General features: G+C 39.0%; 1 protein-coding gene across 1 annotated transcript in view; it reads left to right on the forward strand.

Annotated features, from left to right (window-relative positions):
• The window catches only part of LOC134539930 (uncharacterized), a 94,593-nt gene that overhangs the window by 40,901 nt on the left and 29,122 nt on the right, over positions 1 to 24,570 (forward strand). The window contains exon 3 of the mRNA XM_063382293.1: positions 4,852 to 4,987. Coding sequence (XP_063238363.1) covers positions 4,852 to 4,987 — 136 coding nt within the window. The remainder of the gene's footprint in view (positions 1 to 4,851; positions 4,988 to 24,570) is intronic.

Genomic DNA, 24,570 nt, shown 5'->3' on the forward strand with positions numbered 1-24,570 from the left:
ATCTTCTTGCTCTGCTGAGCCGATAATTGAATACCCTTTTTCTTACATCAAGATGAACGCCTCCACAAGGACGGATGAGATTTGTCGACAAAGGAAAAGCTTCATCTCCCAAAAAGAAGTAAGGTACTTTAGGCGATTCACTTCCATACAAAGGTCTTTCATCTGGCAGTAAAATCTGACCACTGTCTAAACCTTTCCACAAAGAAGATTGCTTGAAAATAGAAGGGTCACTTTCTGATCCGTAGGAACCAATGTCGACGTATGTAAATCGATAGTTTGCATCAGTAACAGCTAGTATTACTATAGAAAAGTAACCTTTATAATTGAAGTACATTGACCCACTATCTTCTGGCTTTATTACTCTGACATGCTTCCCGTCTACTGCGCCGGTACAATGCGGAAAATTCGCTTTCTTCTCAAAATCATTTGCAATTGCTTCATATTTTTCCTTGCATAGTTTTGGAATGCATTGTTCATGAAGAATGGTCCAGATTGCAGAACAAACATTTCTGACAATTTTGCTTATTGTTGATACTCCCATTCTATACGAATAATGTAGGTCCATGAAAGTGCATCCACTGGCTAGGTACCTAGAATTATAATTAATTGTTAATAAAACATTACATTAAGAAACACAAAAAGACATCATACAAATGATCATGTCATATTTAAAAACAAAATAACTCTAACAATGTAATTTCTCTTTCAGGGCAACAAATCATGAAGAAATGGAACAATATAAGAGACTCTTGGATGAAAACGAATAGAAAACTCAAAGAAGGCCAAAAAACTGGTTCAGGTGCTAACAAAATCAGAAAATACATATATCACGACGAATTGATGTTTTTGAAAAAAATATGTGAACATCGGCCGAGTGATTCTAGCTTTGAGGCAGAAGAACGCAATATTTCACAGAAGAATACTGACAACCTCCCAGATAACAGTACATCAGAGACATTTACTGAAGAACAGGGTTATGAAGAAGCAGACGCAGCAGTGGAACAGCAAATAAGACCCACTGAAAAGACAACCACGCAAAAGCGAAGTGATTCAGGGACTTCTGTAAATGTAGACACTTCCACGGCTCAAGGTAATAAGGGACGAAGAAAAAGGAAGCTCGACGAATTTGAAACACGAATGCTAAAGGCTGTGGAAGAAACCATCAGTCCCGAAGACCCTCATTTAAGCTTTTTTAAAGGACTTTTGCCATCAATGAAAATGTTAACAAATGTACAATTCATTGAGTTCCAGATGGCAGTGTTACAGGCACTAAAGGCTGTTAGTTCCCAAAATGCTACTATGACTGTTCTTCCTCCTAGACAAGGCTTGGACATTCAAGGAGTGCCCATTTATCATAATTATACCCATGTGAGTCCACCTAATTTTCACCATTACCCTCACTCGTCCACTCAGTTTTCGCAACCTCAAGCACGCTTTGAACCTAGTGTTATACATACGACTCCTCAGCAGCATACGTCTAAAACAGTCTTTCCAGTACAGACCTCCCATTCTGTTGATTCAGCAACTCAAAATGAGTCCACTACACCTGAATGGCTACATGGTACATCTACATCGGCCACGAAGACACCTTCACCTGCTGATTCGACTTTAACATGTTTGTCAGAAATGCAAGATATTGATGTTTAGTGTTACTTCTACCTAATTATGCTATGTCATAATACAAACAGAATTTAAGCAGAAATATGCTTTGATACTTTTTAAAACTATTATATTAATCTCAAAGTTATTGAATTAGAATTAAAGCGTGTTAATTTTTTTATAATTGTTAATTTTTCTGTAATTATTAGATTATTATTGTTTTGTTTCGGACTAGATATTTCTCATTCATATTTACTGAACTATATTTAATTGCTTTAAATAATAATTTTTTCAGAAGTCCTGTTTATTGCTTAAAAAATTGTAATTTTTATAGAAACATGTTTTAGGGTTTTCCATTATTTTATTACTTTGCAACAATACTCACCGGAGTGATACAGCTAGCATTTCTATGGGCTGAATACAGTTTCTTAGCTTCGTGTTTTGACGCTGCAAATGAACTTTCAGAAGACCATGAAGTTCATCGAATGTTGTCACTGACATCCGAAAATAATTAAAAAATTTATCTTCATCTTGTCTCAGTTCTTGAAATATACAAAATGCTCCTTTTTCATCTCTTCTCACTAACAGAGGATGTATCCAAAACCGTCTATTTCGCTTTTTTTTACGTCTTTGGACCAAACTTAGCACAGCGCATAATTTCTGCCGTCTGTCCATGGCTGCAACAACCGATGAAATACCGGACGAATATTGTGTAGTGTGAAAGGGATGAAAAAATTTTCCTTGTCCGGCAGTATTGCCGTCCGGTTCCCGGACGGCAAAAAAACCGTATAGTGTGAAAGAGGCCTTAGAGGCGATACAGCACTAGAAACACCAGCGAGCGTCGCCCGTATCACCCCATATCACTAACACAGATAAACTCCTGACCAGGCTGATAATCCTAACACGATATCTCCCTTTATTTGGTTTTTTTGCCACTAATATTGCCTGGAGATATTCACTAATTGTAATAATAGTGGGTGTAAAAAGTCACGCGAATATTAGTAATTATTATCTATCACTTGCGCGACTAGCTACCCCTATTATATTACACTTAGTGGATATCTGTTGAAAGTAGTTATGACAGAACATTAAATTAAAGAGCTGTACCGTGTTAAATGTTCACAAAAAACAATTAAATAATAGCAGTGACGATAAAATAAAAATAAAAACAAATAGTATGGCATTATATCATTGAAAAGTTCAAATTCAAATCCTGCTTGGATGGAAATACTGTCCTCACATTTTTTTAAATTATCAATGGAGGTGTTTATGTAGTAAAATGCGAATGGAAATATCGTAATCTGTATAGGGGATTAAACATGATGATTATTATACAAAATAAGAAACATTATTTTTAATGAACGTTACGGCGAGAATATAATTTATTAAAACACAAGAAATGTATTTTCCCTGAAGTTTAAATAAGTGTCAGGTTCGAAACAAATTAAGAAACACAAAATTATTTAGACATTTTAATTTCCTTTTTTACAAATATATTCGTTTGTCTTTGCTTAGAGCAGTGTTGAGTAAATTTACAGAACGAAAATTTCCCTTTTTTATTGTATGCTATTTTTGTTATGCTTAATTTAATATTATGCTTCGAAATCGTAAACTTTTGTAAACTGTAATATAGTTAATTTGTTCACGAGTAAGTAGGGCTGTGTAAAAAACACAAATTTCGTAGTTTTTTTGCCGTTAAAATTCGGTAACGGGACAGTTTATTTGAACAAAGTGTGCAATTTCGCCAGGGCGGCGAAAAAAAAAAGAGATATTAAAAAAAATGAGTTACGTATTGATACAGATCTCGATATCCCCATCCCCTCATTTCGGGGATTAAAACAACTTGCGGATTGGATCCGCCCAACCCGCACTGGTAAATTACACTGCACTTTTTTTTTTGTTCGCTATGCACACCTTCACTCGCCCAATCTACCTGGAACCACATCTGCGGCCCCGGAGAGAGCATTCACCGCATCAGCCAGCCGCTATCATGTATTACCTACCCTCAATCAAGTAACACGGTAAAGCTTCCCTCTCACCTCTCCCCCTCGCAAAACATTTATTCATTTTCTATATAAAAAAAAAGTTCTGTACAGTATGGGCCATAAATTCTGGGCACACACTGTGGGTCATGGCGTAGCCTACACTTTAGTAGACAATTCTTTAGGGCTATGAAAAAAAAATTATGTTAAATATATTGTATAGTATTTTTAAGAAATACTTTGAAAAATATTTTTCAAAAATCACTTAAAATTAAAATGATAGGTAACAGGAAAGGACAAAAAGTCACTAAAAGGGTTTGCAATTTGCCTTTAAAAGTTCGGTTTCTTGTTTTTTGTTTCTAGCATGAATTTTTTTGGACATTAAAAGAAAGGCTAACATGGATGTCATTGGGTATAAAAAGTGCAAGGTAAATTGGCGCCCTAGGCGAAAAACCTTAATGCCCCCCCCCCCCCGGCCGGACACCCCAAAAAAATAATTTTCCTTGCCTCAAAATACATCACGTAAGCCTAAGATTTTGTCAACAATCAAATTTAAGCTGGCATGTTTTTTTTTTTACTTTTTTACTTATTACAAATCATAAACAGGTCGCCGTAGACTTTAAATAATTACTTATATCAATATAAACATTCCAAACTGTTACAAAAATCCATTTTCATCTAGTTTCAATAATCGTTAAACATATTATATCAGTTGTTATGTGTCGTGCTGCGCCGCCCCCAGCTACTTGGCGCCCTAGGCGGTTGCCTAGTTCGCCTATATCTTTGAATATATATACTGTATAGAAGTCGCCAGCCCAGGTTAAAATTTCTAATACGATTTTGAGGTAGTTGGTTAATTCACCGCCGCAATCGCCACCATCTCTAGGGCATCGACTTGTGGTGGTCCCTAGCAGACAAGTGTCGAACTCTTCAAACACCCCTTCCCCCTCCCGTTGAACGACCTTGAGCTGCAGTGAATGATGGTTGTGGGGGTGCGGCGAATGACAGCGGGCGACAGTGCTGCGCTCTAGCGTGCAAATAACAACCTAAGACGATACAGGGCGTTACGGCAGCGCACTGCAGCGGTGAAGTTCCCAAGCTGCTCATCATACGCTCCTGAAAAACGTAGAGTAAATCCTATCCACTCGCGACTTCTATACAGTATATATATTCAAAGCCTATATGGACGCGCCGGCCCTGCGATGACATGATTACAAGCGGTATATAAAAATGTTTGAAGCGCGCGCGAACGGCCGGGTCGTTGTTGCAGGTGGCGCGCTCCGACGAGCGGCGGGTGACTCTGCTCGACGTGGGCGCCATCTTGTCCGGCTACTACAAGTGCGAGGTGTCGGCCGACGCGCCCAGCTTCCGCACCGAGATCAAGTCCGCCTACATGACCGTGGCGGGTGAGTAACTCCTCCTTCTTTGGTTGCATTTTCCAGGTGGTGGCCACGTCTGCTATAGTTACATAAGAGTACCTACGGAGCCTTTTTTAGTTAATTGTTGCGCCATATTGGTTGGACATCCCCAAACATTTGTCCGAAGTGTAGTGTTTGCACCGTTTAAGGCCGGGTTTATAGAAAACGCAAGAACGCAGAAGCGCAAGAACGCAGGATGCGACAACCGCGACAAATTCACAGTCGTTTATAAAAAACGCAAGGACGCCGGCCATCGCCAACGTCAAAAAATAAAATTTCAGGAATAAGTCATGATTATTTTTAAAATCTTTGTTGTACTTATGGTACAGGCAGGGAAAATTTTGGATAAGCTGAACAAGAAATTCATCAGCTTCCTCCATTGCGCTGTATTCACTAGAAGAATGCCAGCCCAAAACATAAATAAAGAAACACAAGCGTAAAGATTAATTACAATCGCAGAGCCTTCTATATGCATTACATGACAGTTTCAGTTTCCACATACTAAAGCAACCAGTATAGAAGGCCGAAACGCAAGGAGAAAACGCAAGAAGTAGAAAGTTGAACAACTTCAGCGTTGCGTTCTTGCGTTATTGCGTGTCTAGCGTTTTTTATAAACGCGCTGGTAGAAGAGTTAAGGTTGGACTTTTACCGTAGTTGCGTTTCTTGCATTTCTGCGTTCTTGCGTTTTCTATAAACCCGGCCTAAAAGTTTTACCTAAATAACTATTTTTTATGAAAGTAGCTTTTTTAACATAGAAGATTCTAATTCATATTTACTGTCAACTAGAATTAACAACTATATCTTAAAACAATCAAAATGAAAATTACATTAAAATCTAACTTGTTAAAGTTATGTTTTGTTTTGTGTGGAACAATATGGCGACGGTGGGGTTAAAAAGTGACACCAGCTACGTCACAGCATGCCGTCTCCTGTCAGTTCCTAACTCTATGGCATTGTCCATACACTCTTCTCTTTCCGGTGCTACTATCGCTGTGCTTGCTTCGGTGTGCTCTTGTTGTCAGGTGGACCCAAAGAGCACGGAAGTTTTAGACACAACATTAAAATGTAATTTTTTTAAACCTACTTTAATTTTTTTTAGGCAGATTACTTGTTGCATTTCATCAAGAGCATCATCTGATAATATTCAATTCCTACTCCTGAGGAAAAGTAAATGAAATATGCCATCTTTATTTCAACTGCTATTGTCATCTGACATTTTAATATCTTTTAATATAAAATTGTTTGGCTCTGGTTGACAACAGTACATAACTAATAGGATGCCTCTTTATTTGTAGCGACAGATTGATACAAATAGTTTCTCCTGTGAAACAATAATTGGTGCTTATAATTGATAAAAATCTTTTATGAATGTTTACCTACAACTGTAATAATGCTATCAAAATACTTCTAAAACTTATTTCATTAGAAATAGTAAGCATATTAAATAAAAAAAATTAGTTGATTGTAAAGTCGGTTTACGTACAATAGTTTAACGTGACAACGTCATAACAAAACATTGATGAAATGATTGCATACTTTTATGAGTATAAGTGAATCATTTTTATTGAATTATCACTATTTTGTATGAATACAAAGAATGAGTGAAATGAAATCTACAAATTAATTGATAAATTTACTTTTATTTGCACTCATTAATTCAAATATGTTTATTAATTTAACGAAGAGATTATTTTAACTATAACTTTTGTACATGTTTGCTATTTAACTTATTCCAATCTGTGTTATTCTGTTAAGGATAGTACGATGATAGGAAAAGTAGGAAACGAATGGGAGTGTTTCAAGTTTAATATGCCTCGAAAAAATCAAAACGATAGTTGTTCCAATCGAGTGGAAGATAGATAGATGCGGCGCAAGCGTACAATGAGCATAACGGGACAATGTGCGTAACGGGACACTTTTTCGTGCGTGCAGCCGGCATTCATCGATTTATTAGACGTTGTCACTTCAAAACATACAATTCATATTAAACTTTAGGTTTATTTTGAAAAAAAAGGCAGTTGTCAATGAAATGAAACTATATATTCGCATGCAGATTTTTAACATTTTACAATATCTAACGTACGAGTTGTTTTGTAATATTTCCACAGTTTAATCCTAAAAATTAATTTTGTGACCTATATTCGTATTAAAGTGTATTTTGTTGGCATGAAATAATACGTTTATAATAATTCTTATGATTCATATATTACACATATTGGACTCCAGAGAGAAATAAATTACCACCAGAAAGCCTCAAAACATACCATTTTTCATCTGAGTTTTGAAAAATCCCCGGACCACCCTCTGATGCGATGGCCAGACCCCCCGGTAGAGCCCGGACCCCCAAAACTGTTAATACGCCCCTGCGGTACAGTCCGGGCCTACCCAAAAATTAATCCTGGAGCCGCCCCTGCTCCGTGCGACCAATAGAAGCCGAGTATTTGGCCGTGGTGGTAGCCATGTTTGTTTTAGTTTGGATGCAGGGCTGTTAAGAGAAACTAAGGGTTCGGGAGAAGAAAAAAAACTTTTTGGCCTCATAAACTGATGCACAACTTTTCAACCCCCCCACAATCAAATGTTACCGTGGCTATAGCTGTAAATGTGATCTGAGCGTATCACAATTTGTAATATTTTCCAATATATTTTTTGTTACGAGTATAATGTAGGGGAACTGGGTTCGTAAAGGATAGCCCAATTAAGTTTTACTACAGTTTTACTAATTATTATTTACCTACCAATATGTAATTGTACTTAAAATTGTCCGAACACAAATCACTGGCACTTAAGAATGTTTCTTATCAAGTCTCTCAATGTCTGTCGAGTTCCACAGTTCGCACTACTCCTTACTGGAGCTGGGCTCGACAGTGGTTCGCCCCTTACCTCGCACCTGTCCACACACACAGTCTCGCGCCACTTGGTCGCACCCTCTCGATCCCGTCGCTACTCGACGGCCCCCCCCCCCCGTGGTGAGGGGGGGGGGGGGCCGGTGTCTCTAACCCTCTTCGCCGATGTCGCGCTTCCCTTCACTCGCGGAACTCTTCGAACTCTCGAAACTCCCGCGGAGGGGCCGGCGTCGCCGCTTATATACCCGTGGCGTCCTTCTCGAAGGGACGAGAGTGGCTGTGATATATGCCGCGTCATCCCGGGCCGACCCGACGCCCGAAACACCCAGAACAGCGACGCTTATTCACGCCACTCCTCGCGGCTGCCTTTTGTAAGCCCGGGATTGCCAGGCCGCCAAAGGTGACAATAGCCCGTGGTGGGACGTTGCGCGGGCAGCTATGGGGGGAGGGGGGTAGCGAGGGCCCTTGTAATCCGGACAGGCAAGCGGCATGTCTTACGTCAGTGGACGGCGCGTGACGTCAGTGGCCGTGCGGGACCGCCAGCCAGCTCCGAACCTGGCGCGCGTCGCGGTCCAGTCTGCGTTCGTAACAGTATGTTAGCAATAGACTTATAAATAATCCAACACAATGGAAAAAAAAATATTATGACGGACGAGCGTAATGTTGTAAATCGCTCGGCGGCTGATGAACGGAGAGACGCGGCGAGTTCGCCGGATAGGTTCTATTTCTGGAGAGAGAGAGAGGGGAGGGATGTAGCTATGTTTACTTGAATACCTACTTCAATTCCCTTTTTTTGACGTGACAACATCTAATAAATCGATGAACACCGGCTGCACGCACGAAAAAGTGTCCCGTTACGCACATCGTCCCGTTACGCTGTGTCCCGTTACGCTCATTGTACGCTTGCGCCGCATCTATCTCTCTTCCACTTGATTGGAACAACCATTGATTTGACTTTTTCGAGGCACATTAAACTTTAAACACTCCCATTTGTTTCCTACTTTTCCTATCATCGTCTTATCCTTAACATAATAACACAGATTGGAAGAAGTTAAATCGCAAATATGTATAAAAGTTATAGTTAAAATAATCTTTTCGTTAAAGTAATAAACATATTTGAATTAATGAGTGCAAATAAAAGTAAATTTATCAATTAAATTGTAGATTTCATTTCACTCCTTCTTTGTATCCATACAAAATAGTGATGTTTCAATTTTATTCATAAAAGTATGCAAAAATTTCATCAATGTTTTGTTATGACGTCACGTTAAACTATCGTCCGTAAACCGACTTTACTGACAACCATTTTTTTTAATTCCTTTTTTTTTTTTATGAAGAGTCGAATCCATCAAGTTTCAGTCCGCGAATCTTTAAATTCCTCAAGGCCAGTCTTCGACTCAATTTAATGTCGTGTTTTCCAAACTGCATTTTCATTTTTTGCTGCGATAGCAACTTCCCAAGCTGAAGGCCTTTGAACATGAAAATCAGTCCGAGATAACAAATTATAATTCAGCTGCCTTTTCACCGCGGAACGTGTCAGGTTACATATGTACGTGATCAAAGCTATGTAGGTTAAAAAGGTCATGCGACGTCGTCGGGTGAAAACCGCGAATTTTTACTGTTCACTAATAATATGTTATAATAATAATCAAAATAATAATAGCATATCGAAGGAAAATTGTTTGGTTCGATTAGTTTTTTTACCGCGATTATTATAATTTAGTTTTGACACGACCGCGGCCAGACGGAGAGAAAAACCGCGGCTTTGTATTTCCCGGCCAAACTAATTCCGCCGCCGGCGATTGATCCGAGCAGGAGGAGGTTGGATGCTAGAACTATATGACCACCTCTCTCTGTCTCTCTCTCTCACCCACTTTTTTCCCCCTCCTTTTTTGGTTCCGCCAATACCTCCCATAAACACACACCCACCCACACACCTACACACGTACAGCCCATACCCCTCTGCCCACCGCGTCTGTTTTATCCATCCTTTCCACACTCACGAACACACACACACACAGAAGGTGAATTTTAATCTGGTGCTTCCTACCCCCCCCCCTCCTTTTCCCCTCTGGCGAACACAACTCTCGGGCCGACAGCCTGGCTCTGACAGAGAAGTCGCCGCAAATATTGTTCAATCCAACCCCTCACCCCTCCCCCTCCACCCGTCATCAACGGCACGTGCAGTGGTTGACATATTTACATGCGGCCTGGTAGGGGGAGGCATCATGGGCGCATACAGTGCGAGAGAGAGAGAGAGATAGAGAGAGAGAGAGAGAGAGAGAGAGCAGCAGCTGGCGACTGACGTACCCGCGATCTCTCTTCGACTCGCTGTCAACTGCACTCGTCACCCGTCACCCGTCACCCGTCACCCGTCACCCGTCACCCGTCACCGCGGTCACACAGCGGGGAACCACCCCCCCCCCCCCCAGTCATCAAGGTCACTGGTTTGAAACGTGCAGACATAACGGTCTCCTCGGCTTTCGAAGCACCGCGCCACAGACTCGCCAGTCATTGTTTCATGCGAACAGACTTTTTTTTCTTTTACGTGTAGACGTCTTAGCTTTCCGTAAACGGGGCATCGGGTGAAAACGGAACGGAAGTCGGCGCACGGGGAACGTGGGACAAAAATGTCGGACCCCACGCGTGGCAACATGAAACCGTAAACGTATTGCTAGGACCATGAAAATTTCGCGAAAAGCTCCCGAGAGTAACTAGAAGTTAAAACACTGTAGCATCCATCGTCTGTGTTTCGTGATTGGGTGAGTTACTTTGAGGTGCATGTCGATTGTTACAACAACCAGTCACACTAATTCAGTGTGGAAGCAAACTCGTCCTTAGTGGCTCGTGCAAACAAGGCAACGACTTCTCTCGCAGACGGCCGCCAATCACAAGGAAGAAACCGCTGGTGTGGGCATACCTTGTTGCAGTCTAGTAGGCGTTCAGATTTTTTCGCGAATATTTCCTGCCCCTACGTATAGTCACTATTGTAAACAATTAGGGTACATACCAAAGGTATTGGTATATGCCAAATGAAACTTAATGATAGTGGAACTACCCTGGGATGTATCTGGTGAACTAAAATAGCCATAGTAGTAAAAATAGTCCCAAGTTTTAAAACTACGTTATAAAATTGGCATTACACTGTTGTAATACATATTCTCCTACCAATATTGTGATTGTCCCGGCAGCTCGTTTTTGTAATGTAAAGGGACGTGGTTTATATCTCGCCGCTGTGTGTGTGTGTGTATATATATATATATACACACACACACACACACAGTGGCGTAGCCAAGATTTGTGTATATGGGGGTGTTAAGAAGCATGGTCTCCCCCGTATTAAAGTGGGGGGTCCGGGGGTCCTCCCCCGGGAAAATTTGGATTTTTAAGGTGTAAAATAGTGCTATTTTAGCAGTTTTCGGTACTTAAATTTAAATATTGTAATGGTACAAATTTTTATTAATTTTTTATATGAAATTTGTTTGAGTGATTAATAAGAAATTAATTAATGTTTTGGTGCTAAGGGGGGGGGTTGAACCCCTAAAACCCCCCTGGCTACGCCCCTGTATATATATATATATATGCTATATTATTTTGTAGTATTGACTGTTTAAAGAATTTTAACAAGACCGGCAGTATTTTTTTTTTTTTATAAAATTTCTTGTCGAAAATCAAATTCCAAGCTGGGATCTCTTGGACTGCGATTTTTAGTTTGAAAGATAGCGCCGCGTTCGTATTGTTTTAGAGAACCAACAAAATGTTAAAAATCTTTGACGCTATATTCGTCCCGACACATTTTCCTGGCTAATCTTTTTACAGTTCTTTTTCTTCTTAAAATGAATACGCTCGGCGTTATTTTTTTTAAGATGTTCGTTTTATAGGTTTACTTACAACATGAGAAAACATGAATTTTGATCTTTATCAATGTTAGATGTTTACACATTACTGGTAAGTATTGAAAGACTGGATTACGGTTGTATTTTTTTACGTGACAGCGTCTAATAAATCGATGAACGCCGGCTGCACGCACGGAAAAGTGTCCCGTTACGCACATTGTCCCGTTACGCTCTGTGTACGCTTGCGCCGCATCTATCTCTCTTCCACTCGTTTGGAACAACCATCGATTTGACTTTTCCGAGGCACATTAAACTTGAAACACTCCCATTCGTTTCCTACTTTTCCTATCACCGTCCTATCCTTAACAGAATAACACAGATTGGAAGAAGTTAAATAGCTAACATGTATAAAAGTTATAGTTAAAATAACCTCTTCGTTAAAGTAATAAACATATTTGAATTAATGAGTGCAAATAAAAGTAAATTTATCAATTAAATTGTAGATTCCATTTCACTCCTTCTTCGTATCCATACAAAAAGGTTATAATTCAATAAAAAATGATTCAATTTTATTCATAAAAGTATGCAATAATTTCAATAATGTTTTGTTATGACGTTGTCACGTTAAACTATCGTCCGTAAACCGACTTTACAGACAACCAATTTTTTTTTAACTTTAGAAGTCGCTTGAATTGTGGGCTCCAACTGCGTCGAAGGCGAAGATTTCAAAACAGACGCACATTGGGGAAAATGACTGCTTTTTTTTTCTTGGACAAAGACTAAAAAATTAAAATAAAAAATTTACTTTAAATTTTATATGTTGGCGTGTGTTACGACAGACGGCTTATGCACAGTAACAGAATGCAATTGGCAACGCAATTAAACACTTCGAATAAAAGTAACATTTAAAGACCATTATTTGTTGTTGGTGCTATATAACGTTTCAATTAGTTTACGAAATAAATTATTGTGATGATTAGTTTTTTTAAGTTGTATTTTTTTTAAGTCGAGTCATTACAGCTCAACGAACATCTTTCGTGCATTTTTTTCTTTTATTTTACTTTTGGAATCCGCATGGTTTATGTATAACCCGGACTATCAAGTGAGTTCATTTAAAAGAACCAACTTCTTTGAATTGCTTCTCATTCATGTAAAGCTGACTGGCTAACTGTACAGAAATGTTGGGAATGTTGCAACATTCACATTACCGAAAATGAAAGATCTGAACGGTTCATTCATTTGGCAGTGACAATGAAAAAAATAAATCATTAATCACATATTTAAACAGTCAAAATAGACAAACAGTAGAGTCGTTTACACATTTTAAGTGCACAATTTGTGTATTGTATATTACATAACTTGAATCAATATACAACAGTTTAAACTCCACTGTGTACATGAGTCGAATCACTGAGAAAAACAGAATTCAAAATGTATCTAATCACTTTAGCATGGACGGCCTACATTGCTGAACAGTTTAAAAAAGAATTGGTTGTCTGTAAAGTCGGTTTACGGACGATAGTTTAACGTGACGTCATAACAAAACATAGATGAAATGATTGCGTACTTTTATTAATAAAATGTAATTATTTCTATTGAATTATCTCTATTTTGTATGGATACAAAGAAGGAGTGAAATGAAATCTACAATATTATTGATTAATTTATTTTTATTTGAACTCATTAATTCAAATATGTTTATTACTTTAACGTAGAGGCTTATTCTAACTGTAACTTTTATACATGTTTGCTATTTAACTTCTTCCAATCTGTGTTATTGACGATGATAGGAAAAGTAGGAAACGAATGGGAGTGGGAGTGTTTCAAGTTTAATGTGCCTCGAAAAAGTAAAATCGATGGTTGTTCCAATCGAGTGGAAGAGAGATAAATGCGGCGCAAGCGTACAATGAGCATAACGGGACACAGCGTAACGGGACAATGTGAGTTACGGGACACTTTTTCGTGCGTGCAGCCGGTGTTCATCGATTTATTAGACGTCATCAAAAACATACCTCAATGGGATTTTTTTCTTCACGGAAGGTCACTCGACGAATGATTTTGAGAGTAACTGTGGGAGCAGCAAAAGAAGGAAAAACGTATAAAATTATTCTGCTTCAAATGGAGTTCTCAACTTCTCTTACGGTATCCCGCGATCTCCTCCATTAGAATTCTTATACCAAGAAAATGCAAAATAATGAAGCTTGCTTGAAAATTTTTCCGTCTATAACTTTTATGATTTTGGTGGCAGTAACGATGAACAAGATGATTTGAAGACTACGAATATGTATTGACAGCAAATGTAATGGTTCTTAACGTCGTTTTTATTTTATTTTAAAACCAAACAAGAGTTCTACTTATATTTTAACTTATGTATTGCTCGTAAGATCGACAATTTTGATAATCGTTAAATTATACATTTGTGTATACTGAATTCGGATAGTTTTTTTATTTGCTTTTATATATTATAGTGACAAGTATATGATACAAGTTATATTAAATTAAATTATCATAGGACAGAGGTTTTTTCCAAGAAAATCGGATAAATTTTCCCCACTGTGCGACGTTTCAGTTGACTTGCAGTCGCCGTCTTCAGGGTAACAGCTCACAATGTAGGCGACTGGAACCCGCTAGCCAAACCACTTCAGACAACAGCCGAGAAAGTCTGCAATCCTTGAAGTCTGCTAGTGGTTTATTTATCTTTTTTTTTATATTTACCATACAGTTAACATAACGTCATGCAAAAAGTTAAAAAGTTTAGAAAAGTAAAAATAAAATTAACAAAACCATACAAAAATTGAACCACAAAGTTTAAAGAATAGTTTATGACTTGTGTACATTTTGACGTGACAACGTCTAATAAAAAGATGAACGCCGTCTGCACGCACGAAAAAGTGTCCCGTTACGCACATTGTTCCGTTACGCTGTGTCCCGTTACGCTCATTGTACGCTTGCGCCGCATCTATCTCTCTTCCACTCGACTGTTTATAAAGTGAAGTGAAAAGTTAATGTGGTTTTCATTGCTTATTACAACAACAATTTCAGCAATAAAGGTTAATTATTCTTGCATTTTAAAAATCTGATCACTAGTATAATTTCAAGTAGGTATTTATTCTTTTATTATTAAAATAAAAATGATTCAATTTTATTCATAAAGTATGCAATCATTTCATCAATGTTTTGTTATGACGTTGTCACGTTAAACTAGCGTCCGTAAACCGACTTTACAGACAACAAATTTTTTTATTCGGGTTTTCTCAGGACAAACAGTGCAAACCAGCAGTGGCTTATGTCCGAAATAACGTACTTAAATCATCCTTCCCCGCCGCGAGAATCATTCAAAGAACGTGAAGTTTTGGGTGTTTCAATATGGCGACGGTGAGGTGGAAAATGACTTCGACCACGTCACAGCTCTTCATGCCCTGGCAGTCCCTGACTCCGCGGTCCAAACACCGAACTGAAGCGATATGCACGAGCTCATACTCTTCTGTAATATTTCTGAGAAAGGACTATATCAACACCCCCGCAGCTGAAAAAGACATTCACCGTCGCTACCGTTGTAGGCTGATGGCGCTGTATATACGCACTGCCTCTCTCCCCCCACTCCTCATATAACACCTCTCACGGCCAATCTCGGAGATGACGGGGGCCTTAAAAGCCTCGTTAAGGCATCTGCTCACTTCCCCCGCCCCGCCCATCTTTCACGTGCCGTTACCTCGACGGCGAACGCCATTTGACATTTGCCCCTCCCCCCTTTACTTCCTCATACCTTCACCAAAATCAACCACCTCCTTAATCAGCTGTTCGCCTTATGGTATCGTTAAGAAGGAGAAAACGTAAAAAAAAAAGGGGGGGGGAAGATTTTTTTATAAAACACGATTAAGAATACTGCCTATTGCACTCAAGTGTGCGGAACCATAGAAACCATTCATTGCCACAGAATACTTGGCGTTTAGGAACGAAAAATCAGTGCCGGATACAATAATTTATTTCGCGAAGGCATTTTTAAAAAAAAAGAAGAAGAAGAAGAAGAAGAAGGACCGTGAGCGAGTATTTCAGTACTCGCCAGAGATTGTAGCATCTTAACCTCTTGTGTTAACGAGCAAATTCACGTGTTCTGAACGTTGTTCGGACACGAAATTTAAAGTAGAATTATTGTTTAAAATAATGCCGAGCGCGATAAATACATAGCTACATACGTGAATTATTGGGTTTTCTACTACATTTCGAGACGCCAACCACATTTTAGTTTCCGCACCCACCGCTACGTCGACTATGGAATTATTCGATTTGCAGAGCGAAACTTTAAACTACTTTATGATTAAACGGTTTCGGTAAAAAAGCGAAAAAGACTTGAAAAAAATACAAAACCTCGTCTTTGAACCTGATTTTCTACAAGGATGTTTATGTAAATACTGCCCATGTTGTTAATATTAATCAAACAGTTAATACTATAGATTTTTATTTTGGCTTTGTGAACTTTGGTTTGTGTCATCCGCCACAGATGGCAGCACCGTGGTTACACATTTCCGTTCCATTATCGAATTACTCATACCAAATGCTGTAAAAAGAAAGCTTAGATGTTACCGATAAAAAATATTTTTTTTTTGTATTAAAAACTTACGTCAAAAACAAGGAGGTTGGACAGTTACATTACCATTCCCAGCATGCATTGCGGTTTGTGGTTCCAGGTGTTGTAACAGTTCACCTTGCAGCACCCAAAATAACATACTGCCTTCACCGAGATCTCGCAATTTTATTTTCACAACTTCAGGAGGGTTTTATATCCTCTCTAACCAGCCCCCTGCATCCGCCACTGTAGGCGGTCGTCTATTGGCCGAGCTGTGCTGACTTTGGAAACGGCCTTGCTCTCATTGGTCTCCGTGGATAGAGACCCTAAAATATTGCGAATTAGGCTGGTGTCATGCTAAAATTCAAAGCCTTCCACCAAAGTTTACTATAAAACTGGCTGATTTATAAGTGAGAACCTTTTTGCTCTCTTCAGTTGGCACTGCCTTACTCGCTTACTGTCTCTCCTAGCTGGGTATAGTTGGTTCACGGTCGTAGAGGGGCGTGTCCAAACAACTGCCGGTCCGGTCACGGAAAGAGCATGAAGATTTGCATTTTAGCTGGCGACCAAACGAATTTCCCGTTCCTCTAGCTACGGAAGATCTCGCGTTGGCCTGGCCAATGGAAACTAGCCAGCTCAGCTCCACCCCTCGGCAATGATTGGCGGGTTGTGTTCCGCCATATTGCTGTGGGCGTTTGTGCCATTTTGAGTTCGCGTTGATCAAGGGCAGTTTCACTCGTGAACGCCCAAACATTCCGTGGTACGATCATTAAACTGCCCGTGTACGTGCGAAACTACTTCATAGCTTTAGGAATCCAGTCTTTATTAACTACTTGAAGTTCTGCGGCCCAGTACGGCTTAGATAAAAACATTTAAGTAACGTCGCAAATTGCGCGTACATAAAACAAAAGTGAAAAGTTACATTGATCAGAGATAAGGGAAGCATACAGATAAATCTTTATAAATTTCTAAGGGCTATTGTAGTGAAGCCAAGAGCCAAAAATAAAAGATAAACCACGACATTTATGTACCAGTTTGGTGCCGTGTGTTTGAGAGTCAGTGATCGATGCCTTTTAATCTGCAAAGGTCAGGCAATACACTATCAGAAATTCTTATCAGCCATTATGCTTCAACCTGGACACTTAAGTTGACTAGTTATGAGGCCAGAGTATTTAGATTTTGGACAAAATTAACCAGCAAATCAGGCAGTCTGTGCAATAAATAAGATCGTTGTTCACAGGAATCGATTAGTTATCAGGCCAGAGTATTTAGTTTTTGGACAAAATTGACCAGCAAATCAAGCAGTATGTGCAATAAATAAGATCGTTGGTCACAGGAATCGATTAGTTATCAGGCCAGAGTATTTAGTTTTTTGACAAAATTAACTAGCAAATCAAGCAGTATGTACAATAAATAAGATCGTTGGTCACAGGAATCGATTAGTTATCAGGCCAGAGACTTTCCATTTTTGTCGGAATTAACCACAGAATCAAGATAGTGGGTACCCTCTGGGATACCAAAGTCTTTTGTTTCCGGAGATGGCAGTGAAAACAAAAGCATTACAAACAATGGCGAGGAACTTAAACGGATCGCTAGTAGATATCGTCATGTTTCCTTAGTACAATTGTCTTTCCGTTGGCAATAGATAGTTAAAATACTATAAAGAAAACCATAGCTCTCTCAAATCCACTTTTTTTTGACGTGACAACGTCTAATAAATCGATGAACGCCGGCTGCACGTACGAAAAAGTGTCCCGTAACGCACATTGTCCGGTTACGCTGTGTCTCGTTACGCTCATTGTACGCTTGCTCCGCATATATCTCTCTTCCACTCGATTGGAACAACCATCGATTTGACTTTTTCGAGGCACATTAAACTTGAAACACTCCCATTCGTTTCCTACTTTACATATCATCGTCCTATTCTTAACAGAATAACACAGATTGGAAAAAGTTAAATAGCAAACATGTATAAAAGTTATAGTTAAAATAATCTGTTCGTTAAAGTAATAAACATATTTGAATTAATGAGTGCAAATAAAAGTAAATGTATCATTTAAATTGTAGATTTCATTTCACCCCTTCTTTGTTTCCATACAAAATAGTGATAATTCAATAAAAATGATTCAATTTTATTCATAAAAGTATGCAATCATTTCATCAATGTTTTGTTATGACGTTGTCACGTTAAACTATCGTCCGTAAACCGACTTTACAGACAACCAATTTTTTCGGTATGTTTACTGTTTGATAAATCTCATGTGTTTTCTGGTACAATTATGATTGAAATACCATCTTACTTTTTAGTATTTAATATTCATCAGTGATTTCACTTTAATAATAAAATATGCTTTCTTTTAGCATGAACACATCGTGTTTTTTTTGTTTCATCGTCGATAATGCGGCGACAAATTTAAAGAGGAAACATGTTCAAACATTAGCGGGCCAGATACTGGTTACGGTTGAAGAGCTTTTGCACAAATAACATAATTCACGTTCTGCCTGGCTGTACAGTAGCACAATTTCGGTACCAATGTTTACCATTGCCTGCAGTTTTCACGTTGTTGAAGCTACGAACTCTCATAATCACTCCGCAAATTATGTACGAGTTTCAAGTTCTATAAAAATATGTTTTCGAAAGTATGAATTATGTAAATGTACATAAATACACGTTAATGAACCCAATCGAAAAAAAGAAAAATATTTGCAACTGTCGGAATGAATATATTACTATCTTCCTAACCTTAGACATTCGTCCAATTTCGGCCTATACAAACCCTTACGTCTACCCGGGCACACACACGGTGCGCGGAGATTCAGGAAAAACAACGCGAGTCCACAACAACTCAAGATATCCGAGTGGAGGTCTGTTTACGAAAAGCATTTAAGAGTTCGCCGAGGTCAGAAAAGTACTTGTCATTTCGGATTAGGTTTTAAAACTTTTTATTTTTTTTAGAAGAGTGAAAATGACTAAAAGGAGTGTTTTCGGAGTAATTTTCAGGCGTATAATAATCTGTACAGATTTTCTTAAGCCGTTAAGGGACTTGCATTACACCTTTATCGTCATTTCATCCGCCATATCATGTTATGGTCACCTTTCAAATTTCCTAGTAGAAAGCGCGCCAGTCCAGAGGCGACACCGCGCTAGAAGCACCAGCGAGCGTCGCGCTTATCATCCCGCCTCACTAACACACATACACCCCTAACGAGGCGGGCCCCTTTTAAGCCGTGTACATGTTTGAAACATCCCGCATGTCAGTGCCCAGGGTTTTCCCTGTGTCTATGCAGGTTTCACCTGGGCCCAACCGATCTAGTTTTTAGTCTAGAATAGTCAGTGAGGGGAGTTAGTCATGGCGCCAATCGCTGCCGTGGCTGGCCAATCCCCCTCCTAGAACATGATGCATGCTACCTCTCCTGCGTGGCTTTAACCCTGCATGATTAGAGCCTATGGGCTTCAGCCTGAGACGCATTTAGAGTCTCTCCCTAACCCAGACCCCTCCCAAATACGAGGGTTATTTTTTTTTCAACCTCCGATCGGCTGTAATAAAAAAAACAGGAATGAATTGGGAAATTATTTTAATGTCAAAAGAAACGTACATCTTTACTCTATTTTTCCACATAATCACCGTGCAGATTGAGGCATTTGTCGTACCGATGCACCAGCTTTCCAATACCCTCTGCATAAAATGATGCCTCCTGCCTATTCAGCCACGTTTTAACAGTGCTCTGCAGTTCATCATTGGTGTTGAAGCGTCGTCCTCCAAGCCACTTTTTCAACGTGGGGAAAAGGTGATAGTCACTCGGTGCCAAATCCGGACTGTAAGGAGGGTGATCAAACACTTCCCATCTTCAACTGAAGTGTGAGTTGGCCGCTCCACATGGTTGGTGGAAGGGGGTAAACACTACGAGACGTGTCGATTCGTGTACGAGCGATTAGGGTGTAACCCTTCTTCCTCCTTAATTGGAAGAGGGGTTGCGTCCCCGACTCACTCTGGGCGCGAAGGAAAAAAATAAATATTAAAACCAGGCATAAAAAGCTAAACAATATAAATTCCCCACACCACTGCCCAGGGGTCAGGCCAAAAAAATTCAAAGGATATAATAGTAGAGTAACCATTAAACAAACAAGAGGCAAGACTTTGGACGTATGTTATTAAAAAATAGAAATTTGCAAAAATAATTTTTACTATACATAACCATACAAGCTTAGTTACAAAAGCTGACGTTAATAATGGCAGCATCTTATCCCCATTTGCGATACTAACAATAACCTTTAAAAAATCGTAAAAATATAAATACTGATAACAACAAGTATAAAAATATATAAGGGCGTGAGGCGTGGCCACTATAAAATATCAAAATATACTGACTGCCCTAATACCAAAAATCAAACAAGACAATCAATATAAATATATAAAAAATTTTACAATAATAAAACTGAAGTACAAAAAATTTATTTAAATAAAGTTCTTAAACTCTCAATCAACGGTTTAGTCTTTCTTCAGATGTTCGTTGCTAAAGACTTGCCAAAAAAACAAAGTTAATATCCTAGGCGTGCGCTGGCTTCCTGACCTTCCTCACCAACTCCAGAGTCTAATGCCACGCCGGGCCATAGGTACGAATTCACAAAGGCGTGAACGATGATCAAAAAAAAATTATCTTATTTTTAAGGGAAATGTAGCAAAAACTCTTCACGTAACATAACTATGTTACCACAGAAGTATTTATCATATACTTCAAACAAAGTCTTACTTCTTTATTAACTTGCCAATGATTTCATAAAAACGTAGAATGGCCGCACCAACCAACCAACATCAGGCTGCGCATGTAGTCCAATACCGATCGCATACATTTAATTATACTGCACAAGCTGATATATTAGCTAAATGCAACTTTAAGTATGCAAATTCCGAAGACAAAGTCTCAAAAACAAATTGCAAAATGTTCGTTTCTTCCAAACTTATACTTTTATTACAACTACAGGCAAACGGGCGACCTTATTAAAAAATCCCACACTGGAACAACGTGTGAAACAAATGGGCCTCTTCACCAAACAGGCTAATAAAAGTTCCGTCCAAATAAAATTTAGTATGGGAAAATACACAGTTCACTAGGTTTGCCAAAAACCAGTGCAGCACCACGAGGGTAAAAATCAAAATCGCGGCCTCTCTTTACCTTGATTTCTTCTGTACCACAGGGCAATCCATTTGCCCTGTCACCCACCGTGGAGCCTCCAACCCAATACTCTTCGTCGCCCGTTGCCGTCCGGCATACCAGTCCGCGCCGTCACATGGCTCTGTCCTCGACGGTCGCTCGGCACAAACTCTCTCTCCGGCCCAGCTGATTTTTTCTTCCCGGCAAGCCGAATGTCTGACGTCATCAGCCAACCGCCGGGCGCTCACCAAGTGGTATTTACGTGAAACACAATCGATATTCTTAAACTCATAATCGATAGCTACCAAACGGCGTATAACTAATTAACAGAAACAAATATAATTAAAAAAAATTTACAGATAAATTAACATTAATTAAAAAAGGCGTAAAAATACGTGAAATAAAAAACCATATAAAACTAGAGACCAGCAACAAAAATAAATTACAAGTAAAAATGTGGCCCTGCCGGCCACAACCTCCGCCTTGAACAAAAAAAAAATTTAAACAGCAACCTTAAAAAACTAAAACGTCAAAAAAAAACCTTGGACTTGGAGACAAAGTATTCTCAAAAACTTCTAATCCAACAAACCAGCCCAAACTCAAACAAACAAACCTGCAACAAGGAAAACTTGCCTCCAAAGCCTCAGTCAAAATTTCAACGCTCAAAAAAAAAAAAAAAAAACAAGAGAAGGATTTTCCAACAAGTAACGGAAAAGACAAACTAAACTCACAAACCGAACAAAACGGGATCTAAGTATGCCAAAACAAAACAAACAAGCTCCAAAGTCAAGACCGAAACGTATTAGACAAAACCTTCTCTCTCAAAATAATCAATAACTAAAGGTTGCAAACTAAAGCAAAGAACTATAAAAACAATAACCTCACAGGAAAAAAATCAAAACCATCACTGGAAATCTAAAAGACCACTAAAATTCCTGGTGCTGATCCTGCTCCCGCAGCTTGCAAATTAGCGTAAACCTGTTCTTTGGGAAGTTTATAAATCCAAGAAACTGCCATTATTAAAAAAATCAAAAAAGTCAGCAAAATCGCAAAAGTCCAAAGTCTCTGCCTAGCAGAGTGGCGCAGGTTGTAACCCTTCTTCCTCCTTAATTGGAAGAGGGGTTGCGTCCCCGACTCACTCTGGGCGCGAAGGGAAAAAATAAATATTAAAACCAGGCATAAAAAGCTAAACAATATAAATTCCCCACACCACTGCCCAGGGGTCAGGCCAAAAAAATTCAAAGGATATAATAGTAGAGTAACCATTAAACAAACAAGAGGCAAGACTTTGGACGTATGTTATTAAAAAATAGAAATTTGCAAAAATAATTTTTACTATACATAACCATACAAGCTTAGTTACAAAAGCTGACGTTAATAATGGCAGCATCTTATCCCCATTTGCGATACTAACAATAACCTTTAAAAAATCGTAAAAATATAAATACTGATAACAACAAGTATAAAAATATATAAGGGCGTGAGGCGTGGCCACTATAAAATATCAAAATATACTGACTGCCCTAATACCAAAAATCAAACAAGACAATCAATATAAATATATAAAAAATTTTACAATAATAAAACTGAAGTACAAAAAATTTATTTAAATAAAGTTCTTAAACTCTCAATCAACGGTTTAGTCTTTCTTCAGATGTTCGTTGCTAAAGACTTGCCAAAAAAACAAAGTTAATATCCTAGACGTGCGCTGGCTTCCTGACCTTCCTCACCAACTCCAGAGTCTAATGCCACGCCGGGCCATAGGTACGAATTCACAAAGGCGTGAACGATGATCAAAAAAAAATTATCTTATTTTTAAGGGAAATGTAGCAAAAACTCTTCACGTAACATAACTATGTTACCACAGAAGTATTTATCATATACTTCAAACAAAGTCTTACTTCTTTATTAACTTGCCAATGATTTCATAAAAACGTAGAATGGCCGCACCAACCAACCAACATCAGGCTGCGCATGTAGTCCAATACCGATCGCATACATTTAATTATACTGCACAAGCTGATATATTAGCTAAATGCAACTTTAAGTATGCAAATTCCGAAGACAAAGTCTCAAAAACAAATTGCAAAATGTTCGTTTCTTCCAAACTTATACTTTTATTACAACTACAGGCAAACGGGCGACCTTATTAAAAAATCCCACACTGGAACAACGTGTGAAACAAATGGGCCTCTTCACCAAACAGGCTAATAAAAGTTCCGTCCAAATAAAATTTAGTATGGGAAAATACACAGTTCACTAGGTTTGCCAAAAACCAGTGCAGCACCACGAGGGTAAAAATCAAAATCGCGGCCTCTCTTTACCTTGATTTCTTCTGTACCACAGGGCAATCCATTTGCCCTGTCACCCATCGTGGAGCCTCCAACCCAATACTCTTCGTCGCCCGTTGCCGTCCGGCATACCAGTCCGCGCCGTCACATGGCTCTGTCCTCGACGGTCGCTCGGCACAAACTCTCTCTCCGGCCCAGCTGATTTTTTCTTCCCGGCAAGCCGAATGTCTGACGTCATCAGCCAACCGCCGGGCGCTCACCAAGTGGTATTTACGTGAAACACAATCGATATTCTTAAACTCATAATCGATAGCTACCAAACGGCGTATAACTAATTAACAGAAACAAATATAATTAAAAAAAATTTACAGATAAATTAACATTAATTAAAAAAGGCGTAAAAATACGTGAAATAAAAAACCATATAAAACTAGAGACCAGCAACAAAAATAAATTACAAGTAAAAATGTGGCCCTGCCGGCCACAAGGGTATCGATTAATGGGCATGCCATGGAGAAATGAAACTGTAATCACACTGCAGGGCACTGTTAAAACGTGGCTGAATAGGCAGGAGGCATGATTTTATGCAGAGGGTATTGGAAAGCTGGTGCATCGGTACGACAAATGCCTCAATCTGCACGGTGATTATGTGGAAAAATAGAGTAAAGATGTACGTTTCTTTTGACATTAAAATAATTTCCCAATTTATTCCCGTTTTTTTATTACAGATGATCGGAGGTTGAAAAAAATAATAACCCTCGTAAATACGCTTAGTTTTTAGTTAGGTTAGGAAATAAAAACAAATTGCAACTCATGTAGTCGGGATGGACCCAGAGTCGGTCGGACTCTGAGGTGTCGGGCCTGTGCAGTGGCGTAGCCA

This window comes from Bacillus rossius, chromosome 16 (assembly GCF_032445375.1).
Source record: "Bacillus rossius redtenbacheri isolate Brsri chromosome 16, Brsri_v3, whole genome shotgun sequence".
NCBI classification, from domain to species: Eukaryota; Metazoa; Arthropoda; class Insecta; order Phasmatodea; family Bacillidae; genus Bacillus; species Bacillus rossius.